A 23,579-nucleotide genomic window follows, 5' to 3' on the forward strand; every position below is an offset into this window, starting at 1 on the left:
CATAATAATGAACACCTTCCATGAAGAGCCGGAATAAAACTACCATCTACAGCAGGGATTACTGCCAGAATGCACTGGCTGGGGATCTTTCCAAACCAATACCCGATCAAGTGTCCAGCCGTGAACCACTGATATCCACTTACTTTTAGCCCCTGGCGGGGTACAGAGAATGATCCTCACCATCATCCATAAAGCTCTACCAGAGACCATCCATTCACCAAGTATCAACCACTTCAAAGACCTTGGAGATCCATGATATCACCAAAGAAACCTTCAAAAACAACAGGATGGCAATACCTCCACATCTCCCCTTTGTCTCACATTCCCAAACCTGGTTCCTACCCAATCCTCTTTATCTTTGCCTCTCACATTTCATGATGTGCCAAGGTTTTTCATTTATGGTCACTCCTGATTCACTTCCTTCCAATGACTTCTAGGGCTAATTTACTGCAGACACTACAGCCAGATAAATCCTCCAAGGCAGAAAAAAATCATAGGATTCCTTCCACTTGAAATTTTCTTTTGGTTTGTTCTACTGTTATTGTCAATCTTCATTGTGGAAGATGTCAAAGCTAAGAGTTCTTTGAGAAACCTCCATGTACCCATCATCCACCTTCAGTAATAATCCCTTTATGGCCAATCTCATTACCTCTACACCTCAACATACTGAATAATTTCAATGAGAGCTCAGACATCATATGATTTCATGTGCAAATAGTTTCATATCATTCTCCTTACATAATCATAACACCTTCATCACAGCCCCCAAATCAACATTCTTTTCTACCATTAAATTTCTAATTAATGTCAGCATTTTCATGATTCGTCTATACATCATCATCTTTTTCTTTTCTTTATGGTTTGTTTGAATCAGAACAGATATAGTCCAAACATTATGATTAGTTAGCATGTTTCTTAAGCCTCTTTTAAACTATAGTTTCCCAAATAAATAAATTATAATTTCCCTCTCTATTCCTTTTTTTATTCTAGTTTGTTATGTTGTATATCTTTTTAGAATTGTTATGTTGAAATCTTAAATGTTTCATCTGATTTTTTTAACCAATCCTTAAAACCTTTTATTGCTACTAGCCTGCCTCTATATCAAGTTCCAAACAAATCATATCCTCAATGTGGTCTTTTTTAGATACATCCAAAACTTCTTTGATATCTGTCCCTTCTAGGAGAGCAGCTTAATTTCACTCCCTTTGAGGGTCCATCCAACTTAATGACTCACTTCTAATGAGTAGAATAAGGCGGAAGTGAAGGTGTGTATTTTCAAGGCTGAAAACTACAAAGGCTCGGTGGCTTTCTTTTCACTCTCTTCTGTATGGGATCACTGGCATTGGAGGAAGCCAGGGGCCATGTTGTGAGGACTCTCAAGCAGTTCAGTAGAGAGGTGCATGTTGAGAGGAAGTGAAGTTTCCTGCCAACAGCCATGGGAGTGAGTGAACTTGACAGTGAATTCTCCTGCCCTAGTTGAGCCATGCTTGCTGACTGCAACCTCCTGACTAATGCTGAGCCACAACTCCCAGCTAAGAACCTCCTGGGTTCCCCACCTCCAGAGACTGTCAGACAATCAATGTTTATTGCTTTAGGCTGTGGAGTTTTGGGGTGATCTGTTACACAGCCATGGTTACTAATACGCCATGCTTTCTGATATCACATCAATGTCATTCCTGGAAATGCCCTTCTTATCCAGCTCTTTGTGTCCAGATTTAGCCATCTTTCCAAGCTCACCTTCTTCAGAGCCATTCCTGGACCTCCACTTCCCCAACACTTCAAAATCTGGAAACAATTGCTCCTTCTCTTTGATTTCCTAAAGAACTCTATCTGGTTCTAAATCAAGCTGTCTAAAACCAATCTGGAGAAAGGTAAAACCAATTCACCTACTGCTCACACACCTAAAATGTGTAGTTTTAACTTTTTCAGTTTTACTAAAGTAACAATTACCTCAAACACGCCAGGCACACACCCATATAAAGCGTTCACACTTTCACTTCCTTTAGGCTTTTGCTTAAATGTCACCTTCTCAGTTGAGTCTTCCCTGACAGCCTATTAAAACCACCAGAGCCCTCATGCCTTCCCACCCTGCACCAGTCCATAACTGCAATTTTCACCACAGCACTTATCACAAAGGTTTAATTATGCCACTTTCAGTGGCCTCCCACTTTGCAGCCTGTAAGCCCCAAAAGGCAGATATTTTGTGTATTCATTCATTCTATACCCTGAGCCCTTCTGATGGTGAATGCATGGCACACAGAATGTGCTCCACAACAAGTTGGTGGATGACTGATCAAGACCATAGGGCTTCATATGCCACATAACGAATATAATACTAAATACACACTTTGATATTGTAGCTACCTTTATGTCTACAAGCACTTTAAGGGGGCTTAATCAATCTCCTCCTTCAGTAGATAAAAATAAAACAAAACCCTGAAACTCCCCTAAAGTAGGCAATCTTAAAAAAAATAATTTAAGGATTGCTACATCTCCCCCAAAGTTGCCAAAAATGGTCCTATCACATGTGTTCTTTGGTGGTCTGATTAAATAGGATTTCAGGTGATTAGGTCATTACCTAAAATCATCTTTGGGCCAACTGCACCCCTGCCTTTGCATACCTCGTGAGTTATAGTTCATTGATCATTTCAAAACCTTAAGAGGTGAACTGGACCTTTAAAAAAAAAAAAAGATTTTATGTATTCATTCATAAGAGACACAGAAAGAAAGGCAGAGACATAGGCAGAGGGAGAAGTAGGCTCCCCATGGGGAACCCAATGTGGAACTTGATCCCAGGACTCAAGGACCATGACCCAAGCCAAAGGCAGACGCTCAAACACTGAACCACCCAGGTACGTTGAACTGGATCTTGTACATCTTAGTGTTCCCTGCAATGCCCACATAATAGGACAACCTATAAAACTTTATTAAGAAATTGTCAGAATTGTTATCTCCTCTCCTTACCCAAAAGCATGCCACAGGCACAGCCACACACATACACATGTCCTGTAACAATGCCAGGGTAAAAGTGTCTTCATTCAGCAGATGAAGCCTCTGAAGCAAATTTATCTACTGGTTTATTTTTCTAAAGCCATGTTAAAGCTGAAACCTTAGCCACCACCTTTTTGAGTCACAACATTCTTGTCTAAATTATACTACTGCTACCAAAAAAAGAAAAAATTGCTCCTTTATCTGACTTCTGACATATGGTTCTTACTAACAATCTATATATATACACATCACAGAGGGTCAAATTGTAACAGTAGATGGTGATATTCAAGATAAATGATATTGCTTGTAAATAACTTCACAGTTTATGTAAGTAGTAATGCAAGAAAAAAATAATTGCAATGCACAGTAACCTGACTCTTGATTGCCAAGGCACAGTTCAACACAGAATTGTTCTTTGTTTTTAAGATCCAGAATAATGCTGGAGGAGAGGGGTCTAGTAGGATATAAATCAAAGCTTTGTATCATTTCAAGGACACACAGTTACATTCATGTTCTGGCCCCAAAAGGCACCACTATATTTTAGAGAAAGGGTCAGAAAAATCACAGCTCATAGGCCAAAGCTGGCCCACAGCCTGCTTTGGTATGACCCACAAGCTAATAATTCTCATATTCTTACATTTTTTAATGGCTGAGGAAAAAAAAAGAATATTGGGTGACACGTTAAGTTTATACAAAATTCAAATTTCTGTGTCCATCAATAAAGTTTTATTGGCTCAGTCACACACATTCATTTATGCGTCATCTATGGCTGCTTTTGTTCTACAATGGCAGAGTTGAGAAGTTGCAACAGAAACCATATGTCCCACAAAGCTGAAAATATTTATTACCCGACCCTTTACAGAAAAAGTTGCTACCCTCTACTTCAAGGAATGGATGCTGCTTCTATTTAAAGCCTGACATTTGTTGATATTATACACTTATTTACTGTGTGACCAAATCACATAACCACTCTGCCTCAGTTTCCAGATTTGTAAAATGGGGTTAATAATAGGCGCCACCTTATGGGGTCCCTGTCAGTTGTAAGCTAAGAATACAGGCAAAGCACTTGAAACAGTCCTTGGCATACAGTAAGCCATAACTAAGGATTAGCTGGAACTACCAACCCTTCTCGTTGAGGACGGCAGGATGTGTTTTCCAACTGAAATGCTAGCAAAGTGATTAGATTTCAAACTAGCCCCCCAAATCTCTTTACCATGGCAGAATGAAAGGACATGAAGAAATGAGAGAAAAATGAAAGAAAAACAGAAAGAAGAGGGGTGAAGAGGGAAGAAGAAGAGAGAGGAAAAAGTTGAGGACCCCACTCAGCAGGGACAGTAGGTGGCCTACTCGAAGGGGAAGTATAAATTAGGATAATTTCATCTATACTAGGCAGATTAAATAGCTTCTGTGGGCTGCCTGGATACTAATCACCATGTGGAAGCTGTCTCTAGGGGGGAAAAGTATTCCAAATTCCCAGCAAGTGACTTACAAATGAACTGCTGGGTCAAGCCCATTTTCAAGGGGAGAACTTCCTGTATTTTACATTCCTAGACAAATGACAAGTGAGAGCTGCAGTACCTTCTGCATCTTGTTATCCATGGCGAGTAGCTAATTAAGAGGAAACGATGGGCATTAAAGACCCTGTGCAGCAAGGAGCTGCTCCTCAGGCAGCTGAGAGGAGGGCAGGGATAAGCAATCTTATCCAGGAGTCCTTACTGTGTTCCGAATGGCACTTACCTCCAAATGCTAAGGGAAAACAAACAAAAAAAAAAAACAAACAAACCACATTCCCATAAATAGAACATAAGCTCATTCACCAAAAATGGACCTGGCTGGCAACTGGGAGGTGTACACGGTGCTAATGGGAGAGACAACCTGCTACAGAGGTTGAGAAAGGCTTTCCCAGCGCTTGCGCTCACTTGAATACCTTCTCTGTGCAGAGCAGAGTTCCTGCCATCTCTTCTTAAATTATTTCAAAACTCTAGACATCCCCCTCCCCCACCCCCCCATCCCCACCAAAAGAAGAATTCTTTAACTCACAACTGGACCACAAACAACTATCTTTCTAATGTCCATCCTGCCTTGATTCCCCTAGTCCTCTCTAATGCTCCAGTTTATGTTTATGGTCAATCTTCCCTGCAGAGGCTAAGCATGCATACCAAATACTTTTAAGAGACCTGATGTAGGAACTTAGAATGTAAAACTTTAAGGAAAAACAAGACATCATCATCCAAGTGATTTCAGAAAATTGTGCAGGAAAAGTGGATTGAAAGCAATGCATCCCGGACAATAATTAAGGTGCGCCTGAGTAGAAGCAAGTTGAAACTACTCACTGAGAATGAATCTGCTGGGAGAGTCCTACTGAAGGCTTCGGCTTCAGGGTCAAGGTCATCTGGGCCACTGGGCTGATTCTTGGGAGATTGTCTGCCTTCTTCAATGAAGTGTGCTTTGCTGCTTGCTCAGGGGGGACCCAGGAGGAAGCAGCCCCAGGACTCTGCCCTCCAAAGCCTGGTGATGAGGTGTCCTGGGCAGCTGTGCTCTCACAGGCTTTGCCCTTGGTCCCCGGTTTACACACACAGAGCTGAGGCCGGAGACACATCCCTCCATTCTGGCACGGTGGAACACAGCTTGCTGCAGAAAGGCAACAGAAGACACGACTTTGAAGAAAAACATTGTAGACTTCACAAATTCTTCCAAAGCCTTCACAGTAGCACCAGATTCCCTCCACCAAAAACTAAAACTATCTAAAAACATGATGGAGGGGTGCCTGGGGGGCTCAGTCACTTAAGCATCTGACTCTTGATTTTAGCTCAGGTCATGATCTCCACACTGGGTGGAACCTACTCAAGGTTCTCACGCTCTCCCTCTGCTCCTCCCCCACCCCCACCCACACTCTCTAAAAAGTAAATTAAAAATAGTTTTTAAAAAAACATGATGGCGGGGCACCTGGTGGCTTAGTCGGTTAAGCATCTGCCTTTAGCTCAGGTCATGATCCCGGGGTTCTGGGATCAAGCCCCACATGGGACTCCCTACTCAGTGGGGAGTCCGCTTCTCCCTCTCCCTCTGCCACACCCTCTGCTTGTGCTTTCTCTGTCAAATAAATGAATAATCTTTAAAAAATAAATAAAAATAGGGCAGCCCAGGTGGCTCAGTGGTTTGGCCCTGCCTTCGGCCCAGGGTGTAACCCTGGGGACCCGGGATCAAGTCCCACGTCGGGCTCCCTGCATGGAGCCTGCTTCTCCCTCTGCCTGTGTCTCTGCCTCTCTCTCTCTGTGTCTCTCTCATGAATGAATAAATAAAATATTTAAAAATAATAAATAAATAAAAATATAACATCATGGCAATGACAACGAGGACAATGACAGCTAATACTTATTAACAGGTTCTTATGTTCCAGGCACTATTCTAATAAGGTATCAACAAATTTAATCCCCCAGCAATCACTGTAAGTAGACGTTTTATTTTACCTATTTTACTGATGAAGAAACAGACACAGGGTTACGTAATTTGCCAAAGGTCATACAATTATGAGTAAATAGAAGAGCTAGGAATTGAATCCAAGTGAACTGGCCACAACACCATCATTCTTAACCACTTTATTAGGGTACCTCTCAGAAATACATCAGAAACAAAGGAAAAACTTAAGAAAATGCTTTGCCCTTCTTTTTAAACTGTGCTCTGTGGCTCAAGTTTACATTTTAGGTATCCAAATAGGACTTGGGAGAAAAAAAAAAACCCAAGTCCCATCCCTAACCCCAAAAAGCGTGACAGACTTCACCTGGCACAAGCTATCAGAGCTTGTTTCAGAAATGTAGTTCAACCCACTATTTTGTTTTTACAGGACAGAAGGCTGCACAGATTAGAATCATCCAATATACACTTTTCTACTTTTTTTTTAAGATTTTTTTTTTATTTTTATTTATTTATGATAGTCACACAGAGAGAGAGAGTGGCAGAGACACAGGCAGAGGGAGAAGCAGGCTCCATGCACCGGGAGCCCAATGTGGGATTCGATCCCGGGTCTCCAGGATCGCGCCCTGGGCCAAAGGCAGGCGCCAAACCGCTGCGCCACCCAGGGATCCCTTAAGATTTTATTTATTCATTCATGAGAGATACAGGGAGAGAGGGAGGCAGAGACACAGGCAGAGGGAGAAGCAGGCTCCCTGCAGGGAGCCTGATGTAGGACTCAATCCCCGGGTCTCCAGGATCACGCCCTGGGCTGACGGCCGCGCTAAACCGCTGAGCCACCCAGGCTGCCCTCTACTTTTGTTTTTAAAAGCCAGTGCCCCCCGCCCCCATGTTTCTAGCAGCAATGTCCACAATAGCCAAACTGTGGAAGGAGCCTCGGTGTCCATCGAAAGATGAATGGATAAAGAAGATGTGGTTTATGTATACAATGGAATATTACTCAGCCACTAGAAACGACGAATACCCACCATTTGCTTCGACGTGGATGGAACTGGAGGGTATTATGCTGAGTGAAGTAAGTCAATCGGAGAAGGACAAACATTGTATGGTCTCATTCATTTGGGGAATATAAAAAATAGTGAAAGGGAATAAAGGGGAAAGGAGAAAAAATGAGTGGGAAATATCAGAAAGGGAGACAGAACATGAGAGACTCCTAACTCTGGGAAACGAACTAGGGGTGGTAGAAAGGGAGGTGGGAGGGGGGTAGAGGTGACTGGGTGATGGCACTGAGGGGAGCACTTGATGGGATGAGCTCTGGGTGTTATTCTATATGTTGGAAAATTGAACACCAATAAAAAATAAATTTATAATAATTAAATAAATGCCAGTGCCCTGTACACCTTTCCTAATGTTACAATGAAAGGCAACCAAAAAGAAATGAGCTCTTTATTTCCTATCCAATAGGATACATGTATTCTGAATCACCAGATTTGTGGCCAGAGTTTTAATGTCAGTAGGGCTATGGGCCGTGGGTAAGGTAAGTAGATTTCATCACAGGGAAGGTACAATAGGAGTTTAGATTTCAGACTTAAATTTTATTGGGTTGATGTTATAGGCCAATGGACGGGATTCCTTAAGTTTCTTCTTTATTTGTCCAAATGCATTAATTGATGCCAACTGATTTTGTTATCAGTTCACTTTTGACTTAAACCCTTGGTCCTTAGGCAGATCTTACTATTAAATCTCCCATAAAATTCAATGCCAGATAGTCCGCAAATATTTACAAAATAGATGAGGTACGATATGAACCAGAGAAGCCTGTTATGGATGAGCCAAATGACCAAGATCTTTTTTTTTTTTTTTAAGATTTATTTATTCATGAAAGACACAGAGAGAGAGGCAGAGACATAGGCAGAGGGAGAAGCAGGCTCCCTATAGGGAGCTTGACATGGGACTTGATCCCAGAACCCCGGGATCACCCCCTGAGCCAAAGGCAGACGCTCAACCACTGAGCCACCATGCATCCCCAAATAACCAAGACCTAAAAGCTCTTCAACCTCCTAATTTTCTATAAAAGAGAGAAGATACTTTTCCCATCTTCCTACAATCTGATTCCTATTAGTTATAGAAAATAATGGTAAGAAATGACTGTCAAGTGTCAGAATACTAGGCTAACAAATCTTGCAAAAGTAAAAGGATTCTTAAAAAGCAAAGAAAAATGCAGCCAGCTCCTTGGTGACCTTGGGGTAAATTATTTAATCTTGGCCTCTGCACCTGTACATGTTTGGGGGAAGAAAGAGGGCAGTGACTGCTTTTTCTAAAATGGTCCCCAAGAGCTCTTACCAAATTAGGCTTCTAGAATTCAAAGCCCAAAGCTATGCACTTCCAGGGTTCAGGATTCTAATTTATCAGCATTTTCTTGGCCAACTGATGACCACTGCGTCCCTACTCAGCCGTGGTTATTTATGGAATGTCACAGGAATGGAAATGGGCTCCACCCAGAGAGAACAGAAGTGGCCACGAGGGAGGACAGGACTGGGCTTTCAAAGCTGAGCCTCTGCCAGAGATCACCCCCCAGGCACTTTCATGTATACATTCTCTTCATGCTTTCAATTAGAAGCATGTTTCATTTTAACATCTGAGACTGATTTCCGCTTCTCCTCCCTCCCAAGGTGTACTGCAAACGTCCCCTAATCTACCAGGAAGACTGCTCAGAGCAGCTTACAAAAGTTGGTACCTAGATAGGGGCCAATCATGAAATCTTCCAAAATGCCACTGAGACCATACAAGAATGTGGGTTTAGGAGAACATGGATGGATTAGAAATGAAAAAGGGTATAAGTATTGGGGTTGGGTTTGTTTTTTTTTTTAACTCTTCAAATTTGGTAGGCTGTGGGAGGCAGGGAAAGAATTTTTTAAAAACTCACAAAAATTTTCTACTATGAGAAAGAACATGTTATATAACAGTATGACTGTATACAGTATCACCCTTTTGCAGTAACTGTTGAAAGAATATAAGGAGAATGACTAGATAATTTGCTCTTCCACCTAAAGTAGTAAGGCTCAGGCAGCAGCTCCCTGGAGCAGCTTGACCTGGGGCTGGAGGTGACAGGGACAGAGCCCCTAACTGCCAAGATCAGCCCCTCACCCGACATGAAAAGAAAAGCAAAATTCTAGTCCTGCAACCACATTTTATCAAGCCATTCTTCCTAGGAAATTGGGACCTCACGTAGTCGTGGTTCTCATGTAGCGATCCCCAAAGTGTGGTGCCTGGACCAGGAAGCAATTCAGAAGTGCACATTCTCGGGCGGTCCCAGGCCTGCTAAATCTGAAACTAGAGTCCAGCAATCTGACTGCTCTCTAGATGAGTCAGATACATACTCAACTTTGAAAACCACTGACATACAGTGTTTGGAAACCAGCACTCTTCCACCAGCAAGTTTTTGATTTTTTTTTTCTAATTCCACTATAATTAACATACCGTGTTGTATTAGTTTCAGGTGTACAATACAGTGATTCAGCACTTCCATACATTAGGATTTATATTTTTATACTTGTGAATTTGGTGTTTTCACACTACAATTGCATTTATCTTATTGAATTCTTGCTGTGATAAATGTGGTTTATGTTGTTGCCCTTTTATTTTTAATGCAAAAAGATTTTAAAACTTTCCATGTGGCCAAATTCCCAAGATTATTATGAGTGCTCTCCAAAAGTTTGTCACCATCTACTTCCAATGTAAAAATTGGTGGGCACTTATGAGAAAACGGTTATTCTAACCGAGGCACCAAACTATGTGTAATATTATAAATAAATGTTACAGAAGCACTTTAAAAATACTTTTTCCACCAGTTGATTCTGCATTTTCCCAGCCAGAAGTGGTTCAACACAATGAGTAAACACTACATCAAGATCTTATCAGCGGGTTGGGCCCCGGTTCTCAGGCTTTGCCACACATTAGAATCACCTGGGGAGCTTTTAAAACTCTCAAAACCCCCGGCTAACTCCAGGCTCTGAATCAGAATCTCTGGGGAAGGGGCTCAGACACCAGTTTGGGGTTTTGCTTTTTGTTTTTTTAAAGCCTCCAGATGATTGCAATGTGCAGCCAAACTCGAACAAAATCCTGATCCAGACTTGCTGACAGACTCGGTTTGGTAAAATGCAGCTCTGTGGATTTTTTCTCCTTCATTCAAAAACTTTCAACCCATGTTAGCTGCCCATGAGATATACTCAAGACCCTTTATACCTACCCCAACCCCCTTTCCACCCTCACTGCCCATGGCTCATCCTGCAGAAGCCTGCCACTCCTCACCTCTGTACATGGTGCCCTGTTGTGAAACACAGCACCCCCCACCCCCCGCAAGCTCTTGCTCATGTGAAATCTTCTCTATGAAGTCCTTCCCAAATGCCCGCCGGCCGCACCACAATCTGTTCATCACCCAAATGCCCATCCCCTTTCAACAATTTCTTTTATTTCCCAAACTACATTATCATCAACTGTGAGGTCAGTTAATTGGCTTATGTAGAACTTTCTGTAGCCTAGGACAGGAGCTTTAATTTCATCTTGATCAACTAACTAGTATGAAAGCAGAGGAGCCACTCCTTTCCAAAGGATGCTGGGATTTGAGGACATCTGTAAAGGGAATATAATCAGAAGGCTCCTAATCTGTTACGTCATAACGTGTACACCTCCAGACTTCATTTGCATCCTGCCTCTTCAATCAAATCTCCAATCCAACAAAAATCAGTATTAAAATATACTCTGCTAATGTGTAAGCTCCGTAGTGGCACTTAAACAATATGCTGTTGGGATGCCTGGGTGGCTCAGTGGTTAGGTGTCTGCCTTTGGCTGAGGGCGTGATCCTGGAGTTCCGGGATCGAGTCCCACATCGGGCTCCTGCATGGAGCCTGCATCTCCCTCTGCCTATGTCTCTGCCTCTCTGTAACAATAAACAAATATTTGTTTATTTTTAAAGATAAATAAATGTTTATTTTTAAAGATGTTATTTAAACAATACACTGAAAAAATAAAATAAAATAATAAAATAAAATAAAAACAATACGCTGTTAGGGACACCTGGGTGGCTCAGTCAGTTAAGCATCTGCCTTAGGCTCAGGTCGTGATCTCAAGGTCCTGGGATTGAGCCCCACATCAGGCTCCCTGCTCAGCAGGGAGTCTGCTTCTCCCTCTTCTCTGCCCCTCCTCTCTGCTTATACACATGTTCACACTTGCTCTCAAATAAATAAAATCTGAAAAATAAACAAACAACATGCTGTTAAAGAAACCATTTCAGAAGCCCAGACCCGATGTGTTCCAGAAGAACTCTGAAGGGATGTACACTCAAACAAGCTGGTCAAGGACTATCAGAAAAGAACATCACAATACACTCGTAGGAGAGGTGGTAAGTTACTAAGCTTCCAGTGGAAAAGCATGTTAAGGGAATTAGCCTAAGAAGTTCAGATGCAGTAGAAGCAAAAAGTGCTCCTGTGAGGTACTACATGCACAGAGGTAGTTCAGAGATCTGCAGACTCTCCCGAGCCTTCACCTGATCCTAAGCTCCACAAGCATGGGGTAGAACACCATGAGGCCAAACTACCTAGGACCTGCCCCTACCAGAGTCAGGACATTCAGCAGAGTCCCCAGTATTAAACTCCTTTAAAGAGAGGGAGGTGGGTGGGGGATGGGATAGATAGAGGATGGATACTAAAGAGGACACTTAACCCCATAAGCTCTGGGTGTTGTGTGCAAGTGATGGATCACGGAATTCTACTCCAGAAACCAACACTGCACTGTGGTTTAACTAAGATTTACGTTAAAAAAATAAAGAGAGTAGCAAGACCTCAATGTCAAAATCAGGCAAGAACAGTAGTACTTGAAAGAAAACTAACACAAATCAATTAAAAACACAGATACAAATACCTAAATAAAATCTCAGTATTTCAAACACAGAAAAGCAAGCAGAATTCCAGAAATACAGGATGGCTTTAATGTCAGCAAATCTATCTGTGGAATTCCCCATGTAAAAAAATTAAATGAGAACTTATCTCAATCAGTGCAGAAAATCTTCCAATAAAATTCATCACTTACTCCTGATAACAAACAGAAACTGTTAACCAATTAGGAATACAAGGGGATTTCCTTGGTCTGGTAAACAGTATCTACACCAAATCCCACAATAAACGGCCTACCAAAACCTACAGCAAATGCTCTGAGGCAAAGGCAGAAGCATTCCTATAAAAGTTGGAAACTAGTATAAATACCTACAATAGCCTCTAATAATCAATGTTATATTGCAGTTTCCAGCCAACAGGACAAAACAAGAAAATGAAGTAAAAGGTCTAAAAACTGGAAGGAAAAAACAAATTTAGCCTCATCTTCAATTTAAGTAAATGTCTATGTAAATAATCAAAAAGACTCTACAAACTATTTTATGTGATAATGCAGAACTGGTTCAGACAGAAACAGATCAATACAATGAAATGTAAAGCTTAGACTAAAGCATGGAGTCTTGCTACATGAAGAAGATACAACAAACCTTTACAGAAACAATGGACTATTTAAAGGTGTTGGAACAGACATTCATCTAAAAGAATTAAAATCTGGGGGCAGCCCGGGTGGCTCGGCGGTTTGGCGCTGCCTTCAGCCCAGGGCGTGATCCTGGAGACCGGGGATGAGTCCCACGTCGGGCTCCCTGCATGGAGCCTGCTTCTCCCTCTGCCTGTGTCTCTGCCTCTCTCTCTCTCTCTCTCTCTCTCTCTCTGTGTGTGTGTGTGTGTGTTGCTCATGAATGAATAAATAAAATCTTAAAAAAAAAAAATCCGAGCCCTACCCATTCTAGATCTTTAAAAACTTAAAACGTGACAGCATCTCTTCACGATTTGGGGCAAGGAAGAATTTCTGAAATCTGTAACAGTGAAGTAAAAAATCAAAAAAGGATTGATGAACTTGACTATATCAAGACTCTTAAGCAGTCTCCACCCCCAGTTGAGAGCCCGACGTGGGGATCAGTCTCAAAACCCCGAGGTCATAATCTGAGCCAAAATCAAGAGTCAGATGCTTAACCAACTGAGCCACCCAGGTGCCCCCCAAACTCGACTAGATCATAATTTAAAAGACACCATACACAAAATTGGAAGACAAATGACAGACACTTGAAATAGATTTAACAAAGGATTATAACCAGATATATCAAGAATTCCCAAAAATCAAAATACAAAAAAAAAAAAAGGTATGAATTGGTTATTCATAGATGATGAAACGAGAGGGGAAACAAATGTGATAAGGTATTCAACTTATCCAATTGTCTGAAAACTGAAAAATCAAAACAACATTGAGATGCAATTCTACAGTCAAGAGACTGGCAGTAAGTCTGTTACCACCAAGTGTTAACAGAGATATAAGGAGATGGGAACTCTTATATGCTGCTCGCAGGATATTTTATACTCACCTCTCTGAAAAGCAATTTGGCAATATTTAGTAAGGTTCTAATACGAAAACCTTAAGACCCAGCAACTTCACTTCTAGGCTGTCATGTACTCAAAGAGACACATACACGACTGTTCATACAATAAAATACAGCAGTTAAAACCATGATCCAGATCTATACCTAGCCACATGGAGGGATCTTGAAAATAACACACTGAGAAAGTAAATTATATGATTCTACTTTATGATAACGTTCTTTATATGATTATAACAACTGTCCATGCAATATTTTAAACATATTAAGTACTAGTTATTTTTATAGACATGAAGTCAACAAAAGCATAAAAATACGTACTGGATTCACACTAAATTCATGACAGTGATCAACTCTGAGAAAGCAGAATAATACCAGAGTAGAAAATAAATCACTTTACTGAAATTTTTTTCTTATAAGAAAGATGGGTAGCAAATATGAGCCTACCTATAACAGCTGTGCATAGTATATAAATAGGTATTTACTACTGTACCCCTTTGTACTACTCTGCATATTTTCCTATTTTTCAAAATCAAAATAACCTTTTAAAAAATGCCACAAAAAAGCAACTAAGAATTGAAGGCAGTTAAAACTCGTTCCTTAGTCTGAGGGTGAAAAGGTGCTACCAAGATAAGGCAGGTCAGTGTCAGAAATTACCCCCTAGACAAAGCAAATTCTGGATTTGCAGAAAGCCAACATCAAGATGTGGGTGAACAGGATATGCAACAAAATCTTCCTCCATCCTGGAGGCCAGATCAGTCTTCTGAAAACAGCTTTTCATCATTTCAAACAAATTCTCAAATTTTACCCCAAATGAATACTCTCCCATTTCTTTCTTCCATATTTGATTCCGACTCCAGTTGACAAGCTGATCCTGATGTTTTTTTAAAAATTCAGTGACTGTATTTTTAGGAAGTAACCCATGCCTGAAGCTCAGCCTCTACTGCTTTTAATTCTAAAAAAGTAACTCTGAGTTCTATTTAAAACTCGTCCCAACCCACACAGGGCCAACAGTGGGACTCTCTGCCCCTTGCTTTTCTCTCCAAACAAGCTGTAGCATGTCTACTGCATGTGTCCCGCAGAGAAATGTGAGTCTAACTGTGTCTTCTGTGATCAGAGACAGCAGGTGAGAAATGGCTTTGCTGTGTGTGTCTTCACAGTAATTCCCAGCTGCCCTTTGAAGTTATTCAATAACACTGAGTGATATCAGATCACAAGAAACATAGCATGAGGTCACACATTTTAGTCTAACTGTCTGCTCCGTATACCAAACCCAAATAAATGCTGGGCTTGCCTTGCAAATGTCCCGGGGTCAGCTTCCTCCAAATCCCTCAAGAGCAAAAAATATTAGCATAACATCCCACTGCCTTTCTATCCAGCCTTAAGGAATAATGAAGAATTCCACATCACTGGATTTTCTACACTGGGGAACCAAGCACCAAAACATAGACTAATCCTTTTGGGTTTTGATCATTATGAACACCCACGTGAACTACCTAAGGGGTGTGTGGGTCTCATGTCCTCTTTCCAAGTCAGGTTGTCAAGTAGCATGGGCTTTCTCCCACTCTTTCCTACTTTGCTTGCTCTTGTAATCTACTCAATCTCAAGTGACAACTTAACCAAGCAGACAGTCAGCACAAATTACATAGAATACAAGTCACAAAGGTCGTGGGCAGAATTTCATGGCTTTTTTTCAGGAGTTGAAGGCCTTGATGTTAAGTACTGAGCCGCCATCTGCCTAATTCCCCAGGAGCTGTGTTCTGGAAGGTTGAGGTTCTGGAAGCCTGTGCTCAGCAGGAGTAGCTTGTTACTCTGTGATTTAATTTAAAATAGGTGGTCAGCTGAGGCCAAACACACTCCTCCCAATGCCATCAATAACTGTGAAATCACTCATGGAATATAACGTAATTAAGTCGTAAGTCATGTAATGAAAAACCACCAGCAGTTTTTTCTGGGTTCTGTTTCTGGTCTTATTACTGCCATTTTATTAACATTTCTTAGCTTTTTTTTTTTTCTTAAAGTCAGTGAGAAAGGAAAAGAAAGCAAAGTTAAAGATATGCCGTTTAGATTATGTAAACGTTTGATTAAAAATAGCAAAAGGAAGAGAGAAGCCAGAAAAAAAGTTTCAGAAAATGCTCTTATATATTTTTTTTAAAGTGTCTTTAACAAATTAAGACAAAATTGAAAAAAAAAAAAAAAAAGGAGGACAAAGAAAATTAAGACCAAAGAAAATGGAATTAGTAAATAAACTTGTAGGGTAATGTCCAAATTAAGTCATCAAAAAATACAAACAAAACTGAGGAGATAGAATATTTGGCTAGTTTTTTCAAAGTCATGTAAAAGTATTACTATAAAGTGCCACAAAGGTGGTAGTAGAATAGTATAAGCCTTTTTTAGAAAGTTTAACAACAGGTTTCAAATATTTCAGTTGGCTTATTTCTAGAAATATATTCTAATAGTCAAAAAAGGAAATAATGCACATAAGTCAGCTGCCCACAGCCACGTTATTTATACCAATGAAAAATCCAAAAGAAGCATATATGTTGAATGGTTGTAATACCATGCTTGATTCAAAATGAGAATCTTAATGTCATACTGTTGAGTTTTTTTAAATGTTGATACTGTTAATGTGACTAAAAGCCCAATGTTATTTTGTTAGCTATTAACCACCTCCTCTAACAGCAGTTTTATTTTGTGCACTAGTGCTAGTACACACGTATGATAAATACAGGTTTGTGACTAATCTTGAGTTTTACAGACTGTAAAATATTATGCACATATGATTATAATTGACATCTTTATAGCTCATTAGAAGAAAGACCATTTATTTCCAAGTAATAAACCTGTAATGTGTTTTAATCCCATATTATCTTTCTTCACTCATTCACACATTAAGACCCTCCCCCTTATATGGTAGCACTGTGCCAAGCATTGGATAAAGACAGGAGAAAAAAATCTGCTCTCAAGCAGATCAGAGTCCAGTTAGGAAAGACAAGTATTAAAAAATCACTGATTAGTTATGTGCCAGAACAAAAGGTATAGAAGGAATAAGAAAGGAGGGGCCCTCGTTGGGTAAATGACAAATATTTTGATTTATTGTATCCAGGGGACCACGAAAGATACAAAGAATTCGTAGAATGGCTTGTTTCCTAGAGAAGAGAGAAAATCCCCGCCCCAGGCTCACCTACTGATGAAAGCAGATGAAGCTGGGCTCTGGAGTCACACCACGCTGAGTCTGCATCACCCCAACTCCACACCCTTGCTGTGTGCCCCAGGGCCAGTTGCCAAGTTCGACCTGTGCCTTCCCTGGTCCTTCACTGAACCAAAAACTGAGTGGCAATTCTGCATTCCATTTTGCACCAGGCATAGTCATATAGAACCACAAGCAAGAAAATGTCATCTCTACCTCGAGAAACTCATGGCCCTAGCAGGAGACTGACAGGAATAGTCATTATCACTATTATAAGCATTTCAAAAAGAGCATGGTACATAGTGGGGGCTCACCCATATGGGATTTAGGGTATTAGGAAAGACCTCCCTGAGATCATGAACTAAGGACTGAATCTTCTGAAAGCTGAGAGAAGTAAGTAACACATAGGCCTGCCCTGGAGTATGAGGCCAAATGTTAGAGAAATCTACCACAAAGCCATTAAGTAGCAAAATACAAGGGGGCCTGGGTGGCTCAGTCGGTTAGGCATCTACTATTGATTTCAGCTCAGGTCATGATCTCAGGGTCCTCGGATCCAGACCCACACTGGGCTCTGCACTCGGCAGGTGTCTGCTTGAGGATTCTCTCTGCCTCACCCTCTGCCCGTTTGGTGTGTGTTCTGCTATTCCTAACCTAGGAAATTTGATACCCAAATATGTCCACTGCAGTATTATAATCAATACAGTAGTACAAAATAGAAACCTCTTACCCATAAAACAAGTGGATAAAAACCATGGAATGTGAGAAGTCATTAAAAACAATGTTTCCAAGACATTTTTAATGGCCTGATTAATAGTAATGATGTAAAGCCAAATTAAAAAATAAATACATAAAAAGTTCATACTAGGGGATCCCTGGGTGGCTCAGCGGTTTGGCGCCTGCCTTTGGCCCAGGGCATGATCCTGGAGTCCCGGGATCGAGTCCCATGTCGGGCTCCCTGCATGGAGCCTGCTTCTCCCTCTGCCTGTGTCTCTGCCTGTCTCTCTCTCTCTCTCTCTCTCTCTCTCTCTATCATGAATAAATAAATAAAAACTTAAAAAAAAAAAAGTTTGTACTCGCTCTAGAACTCTCTCCCCTCAACTCTGCACCTCTACCTGTTCACTAAGCCAGATCTTAACAGAGTTGCCTATGACCTCCATGCTGCCCATCTAGTGGGCTTTCTTCCTTCTTGGCCAAGAGCAGCACTGGCCAGAGTGGATCAGTCCCTCCTTCCTCACTACTGTCTTCCCTTAGCTGAGAGGTCACAGGCAGACAGCCCCTCTCTCTGTCTCCCTCTTGCGCTTCCTTCCTTTCCTGACCTCTGCTGAAATTTCCCAAAGCTTGTTTCGTCCTTGGACCCTTCTCCTGGTGACCTCCTCCAGTCCCACGACTTATGGAGACTGTGCCCGCAGTCAAATGTAGGCCTTGTCCTCCTATCCGAACTCCAGATTTCTACATTCCACTGCCTCATAGATAGCTCCACCTAACAGACTTCCTCAAATGGAGCCTAGGCCCAATCTCCAGCCCAATCTCCACCACAGGCTCCTCCTCAGCATTCATTTCCTTAGAAGGCACTGCCATTCACCAAGCTGCTCACCAACTGCATTTGTCTACGGGGGCTGCTGTCAGGAAATACACTGGACGGCCTGAATGACAGCAAATCACCATCTCACTGTTCTGGAGACAGGAAGGTGGAAATCAAGGTGTTGGGGGGGTTGCTTTCTTCTGAGGGGTGTAAGAGAACCTGTACCACTTCTTTCCCTTGGCTCCTGGTAGTCTCAGGTGTCTCCTGGCTTGTGGAAGCTGCCATCCCTCCCTATGGCTCCCCTCTTTGAGGATCTGTGTGTCCAGCTACCCTTTTCACAAGGACACCAGTTATATTGGATGAGCCACCCCCTCCACTCCGGTAGGGCCTCTTCTAACTAATTACATCTCCAATGACAATTCTCTCAAAGAAAGTCACATTCCCGGAAACTGGAGGTTAAGACTTCCACAAAGGAATTAGAGCAGGGTAATATTTCAACGCATAACACCCAACTGTCATATTTGACTCTTTATCTCATACCACCCATCCAACCCATCTCAAAACTTTTAGCCCTACCCTTCAATACATTCTGACTTTAACTATTTCTCTCCACCTTCCCTCAAACCCTTCCTCTGGCTACCTTGTCCCTTGCAGTCTGTGCTCACTCAGGCAGGCAGAGGGATCCTGTTAGAACCAAAGCCAGACCGCATCACCCCTCTGCTCCAAATCCTCCAGGGCTTCCCTCTCACACATGCTAGACCCTTCTGTCTATGGCTGCAAGTCTCCACCACTTGTCCCACATCATCTCCTAGCATTCCTGGAGTGCCATACTCCCCTCATACCTGCTTCCACCGTAAGGCCCTTTTACTGGGAGCACTCCACCTGTAATGTTCTTCCCTAGATGTTATATGTCACATCACTCAGCCTCCTGTGACCAGCTGCTCCAAAGCAGCAGCCTCTGGGTCTCTATTCCCTTACTCTGCCTCCTATTTCTTCAGAGCATTTATCCCTACATGACATTTATCTATTCAATGTCTGTTCTCTCACTAAGACATCAGCTCCACAGTGAGAAAGACTATTTTGGTCATTACTTTTTTCCCTTGGGCCTAGAATAAAGTCTGGTTCATAGAAAATAATAAATAGTTGTTGAATGAATGAACACATGACTGAAGGCTGGAAGAAAAATACACCTAAATGCGAACATGAATTGTTTACCTATGAGTGGTGAAATTACATGTTATTAATTTTGTTTATACCATATTATACTTTCCAGATTTTCTAAAATAGCCTGTTATTTTATAGGATGGCAAAAAATCAACAATACTTTTTTGAAAAGTAATATTAATTCACTTAAGGGCTTGTGTAAACATGCTTAAATTTTTAAGGGCTGTAATTTCTACAATCTAAACAATATGTGAGACAGAGTACCATACACTAGACTTTATGGTAACTGTACTATATTGGAACTTACATTTTTACTTTGAAACTTATTCTTAACATACTATGATTGGGTAATATGTCTCGTACTATTATTAACATGTTTAATCTGCTTCAAGAGCTGACTTCTTTTATTTTCATCAACCAAAACTGTTATATAGGAGAAGCTTTTTTGAATATAAGAGCAATAAAAAATAAGTTTTATAAGGCTAAAATGACTGCCAACTTGAGAACTGAGTATCTGAAACTTGAATTAAAATAAAAGGAAAAAAGACTAAGACAGAAATCATTACTTTGATTATGGAGTATCACCTAGTGGTAAAGAACCCACTGAAGCCAGGGAGCCCAAACCAAGTCCCCTCTCAGATGGTGACTAGCTGTGTGCCTTTGAGTATGTTTCTATGACCTTCTTCTCATCTCAGTTTTCCCATCTGTAAAAAGGGAATTTTTTTAAAAAAGCATTTCTATATTGATTAACTATATTCAAGCCACTTAAAACAGTGCCTGGTTCAGAGCAGCACTAGACAGGTGTCAGCTATTAATATTATTACCCTATGTACCAAATTCATCCCACGTGTGCCCCAAAATAGCCTTTAACGAAGCTTTTAAGAAATAGATCATATCTATATCTGGGATATAATTTTATTTCCACCATTAGAATTTTTACATTTACCTAAAACAAAACAGCCTTTCACACTGAATTAAAAATAAGCAACTATCTTTTTTTCTTTCTTTCCCACACTTAATCATCCAGAGTAAAACTGTGCTGGCAACAGACGGACAGCATCATTAAGCTAAAATGTAATTATTCTCATATTTACAAACTAATTGTCTTAAGTGAATAAAGAGTAATAGCTACATGAGTGAGCAGAGCCTTTTAAAATTACCATTTATTTTGACAGCATTCCCTAAGGTAAATTAAGAGTATTATGTGACCAAGGACACACCACCCTGGAAGACACACACACTCCAAGCCATGCCAGAGCCTTTCCTCGCTAAAATAAAAACACTTGCAAATGTCACTGATGCCTGAGCGTCACTGCAGAACACAAACATTTGACAGCCTGTGGACATGGCCCCTGCTGCAGAGGCCACAATAATTAGGTTCTTACACCCCAAAGAGAATAGTTGAATCCTCCTTGTGAAATAGAAGGCCATTCCTCTAATGAAGGAAGCTGCACAGCAGATGATGTTATTTGTCAACAATTAGTCCCCTGGCTGCTAACTCTTATTGTGAAACGTGATAGAAGTATTTTCAGAATTGAAGCTGAAATAGAACCATGAACTCTGAGGGCTCATCAGCAAGCAGCTGAAAGGAACAAGCAAAGCTCCCTTTCCAAAACCTTAATATATAAAATTGTTGAAAGAGCATTCTCATTTACAACATCCTTATGAAGGTCAAATTAGTCTAACGGCTCCTTTTTTACGGTGGGCCTACCCTTCCATCTGTATCTCAATTACCTTTCAAATTTAAGCGATCTCTAAAATCTCTTCAACAATCTGCAACCTCTGATCAGGACAGAAGTAAAAACCGTGTCATCAGTAAACAGAAATTTAAATAACTATTAAAAGCTAGGATTATCTTTCTGTTAGAGGTTGTCAACTTTAACTATTTCCTTCGAAAACTCTATGCAAACTTATTAAGTGGATGATGATAATTGAATGTTACTCTTCCCAAAATCTTAATGCTTTTTTCAGGAAAGTAAATAGTCACAGAAATTTTTAAAGACTTAATCCAAATAATTCTTCTTATTGTTCAAAATATGCCATGAATAAGCAACTTACATTACTAGTAGTTTTGTTTGCCTCTGTTTTCTTACAAAGTGGAACTAAGTTTTCTAATCAATTCTGGAAAAATATAATAAAGAGAAGGAAAATAAGGAAATTTTATACAAAATTCTGGAAACAGAGATTTTAATAAAGTTGTGAAAAATACAATCATCATGAATTTCTTAAACTGCCTGTTTTAACAAACCATGAAGTCATTTATTCCTAAGCCATAATCCCCTAAAAATAGTGTATTCCTGGTACCCATTTTTTTTTTTTATTTTTCTTAGATTTCTACCCACTGGTCATCACCAGCTCATACTGTGATTAGCAGCAGGCTTCTGTGGAGTGGGAATGAGAAAGAAAAAGAAAAGAAGGCTATTATGGTTCTTTGCGGTTGCCAGTCTCTAAAGAGGGCCCCAAATAATTCCACCACCACCACCCTTAGCGGCAAACACCACTCCTCCCATCAAAAGATGGAGCTTATGTTCCCGTCCCTTAAATCTGAGCTGTGTATAACTGTTCTACCAAGGAAATGCAGAAGCACCATTTTGAGACCTTAGAGCCCAAACATTAAAGACACCAGGAACCAATACTTCTTCCATCTTGGACGCCAGCCACCATGTTATAGGGAAGCCCAAGCAACCACATGGAGAGACCCATATGGAAGAGAACTGAGACCCCCAACCAACACAGCCCCTGCTGAGCTCCCAACCACAACAGCCAGAATCCAGCATCATCTTGCCAGCCATGTGAGTATTCTTTCTTGGAAGTAAAGCCACTCGTAAGCCACCCAAGCTGATGTCACATGGTACCAAAAGGAGCTGTCCCTATCGAGCCCTGCCAAATTGCAAAATTACGAGTAAATCAATGTTTGTTTTAGGCCACTAAGTAGTAGGATAATTTGTCTTGCAACAATGCATTGCAGAAACAGTCTCAAAGAAGAATCATCGATCTCATTCTAGGCCTTCTGCTAACTCTACCATGCTCAATTACCCTGTATGAACACTTAAAGCTGTGGCCGTGTGATCAAGTCCTCTAACTGAAAACTAGCACAGACGTGATTAATAACCTCACAAATCCTGTAAAGCAGGGAGAAAACTCAACACAGGCCTCTGTTTCTATGCATGCTCAAGCACTGAACTGATCAAATACGAGGCCAGATTTCCAAAGAGTGCCTGCCTGACCAAGATACCAGGTACAGAAAGAAATACTCACCTTTGATAATAATTGCCACAACTGAATACTATCTTTCAAATTTTGCTATATATATTTTTATCACCGTTTTATAATATGTAGAAACAAAACTAAAAAAAAAAAAACACTTTAAATGGGTGAATTACGTGGTATGCGTATTATATCTCAATAAAGTTGTATAAAACAAAATCACCATGCCCGTATAAAGCAATTCCACCAAACAGCTTATAAAACTCAAGGAAATCTAAGACAACAGATAAATTGGCCCAGCTGTGGCCAAAGCTTAAGTCAGAGACTCTCAGACTAAGCAGGACCTCATCCAAGCATTAAAATTCCCCTACAATAAGGATCTTCACCTACCAATAGCTCAGATCATCTCTGAACAGTTGATCTTAAAAAGATTTTTCCTTGGGGTGCCTGGGTGGCACAGTTGGCTCAGCATCCAACTCTTGGTTTCAGCTGGGGTTGTTATCCAGGGTCGTTATCCAGGGTCGTGAGATCAAGCCCTGCATTGGGCTCCATGCTCAGGACAGAGTTGGCTTGGGTTTCTCTCTCCTGCTGCCCCTCCCACTCATGCTGTCTCTCTCCCCCTCCAAAACGGATAAATC

The 23,579-nt window shown here is 40.9% G+C and overlaps 1 protein-coding gene across 7 annotated transcripts in view; it reads right to left on the reverse strand.

Annotated features, from left to right (window-relative positions):
* The window catches only part of LTBP1 (latent transforming growth factor beta binding protein 1), a 390,140-nt gene that overhangs the window by 338,102 nt on the left and 28,459 nt on the right, over positions 1-23,579 (reverse strand). For all 7 annotated transcript variants that reach the window (XM_041755926.1, XM_041755923.1, XM_041755924.1 and 4 more), the window contains one exon: positions 5,325-5,622. In XM_041755926.1, coding sequence (XP_041611860.1) covers positions 5,325-5,622 — 298 coding nt within the window. The remainder of the gene's footprint in view (positions 1-5,324; positions 5,623-23,579) is intronic.

Source organism: Vulpes lagopus, chromosome 5, assembly GCF_018345385.1.
Source record: "Vulpes lagopus strain Blue_001 chromosome 5, ASM1834538v1, whole genome shotgun sequence".
Classification (NCBI taxonomy): domain Eukaryota; kingdom Metazoa; phylum Chordata; class Mammalia; order Carnivora; family Canidae; genus Vulpes; species Vulpes lagopus.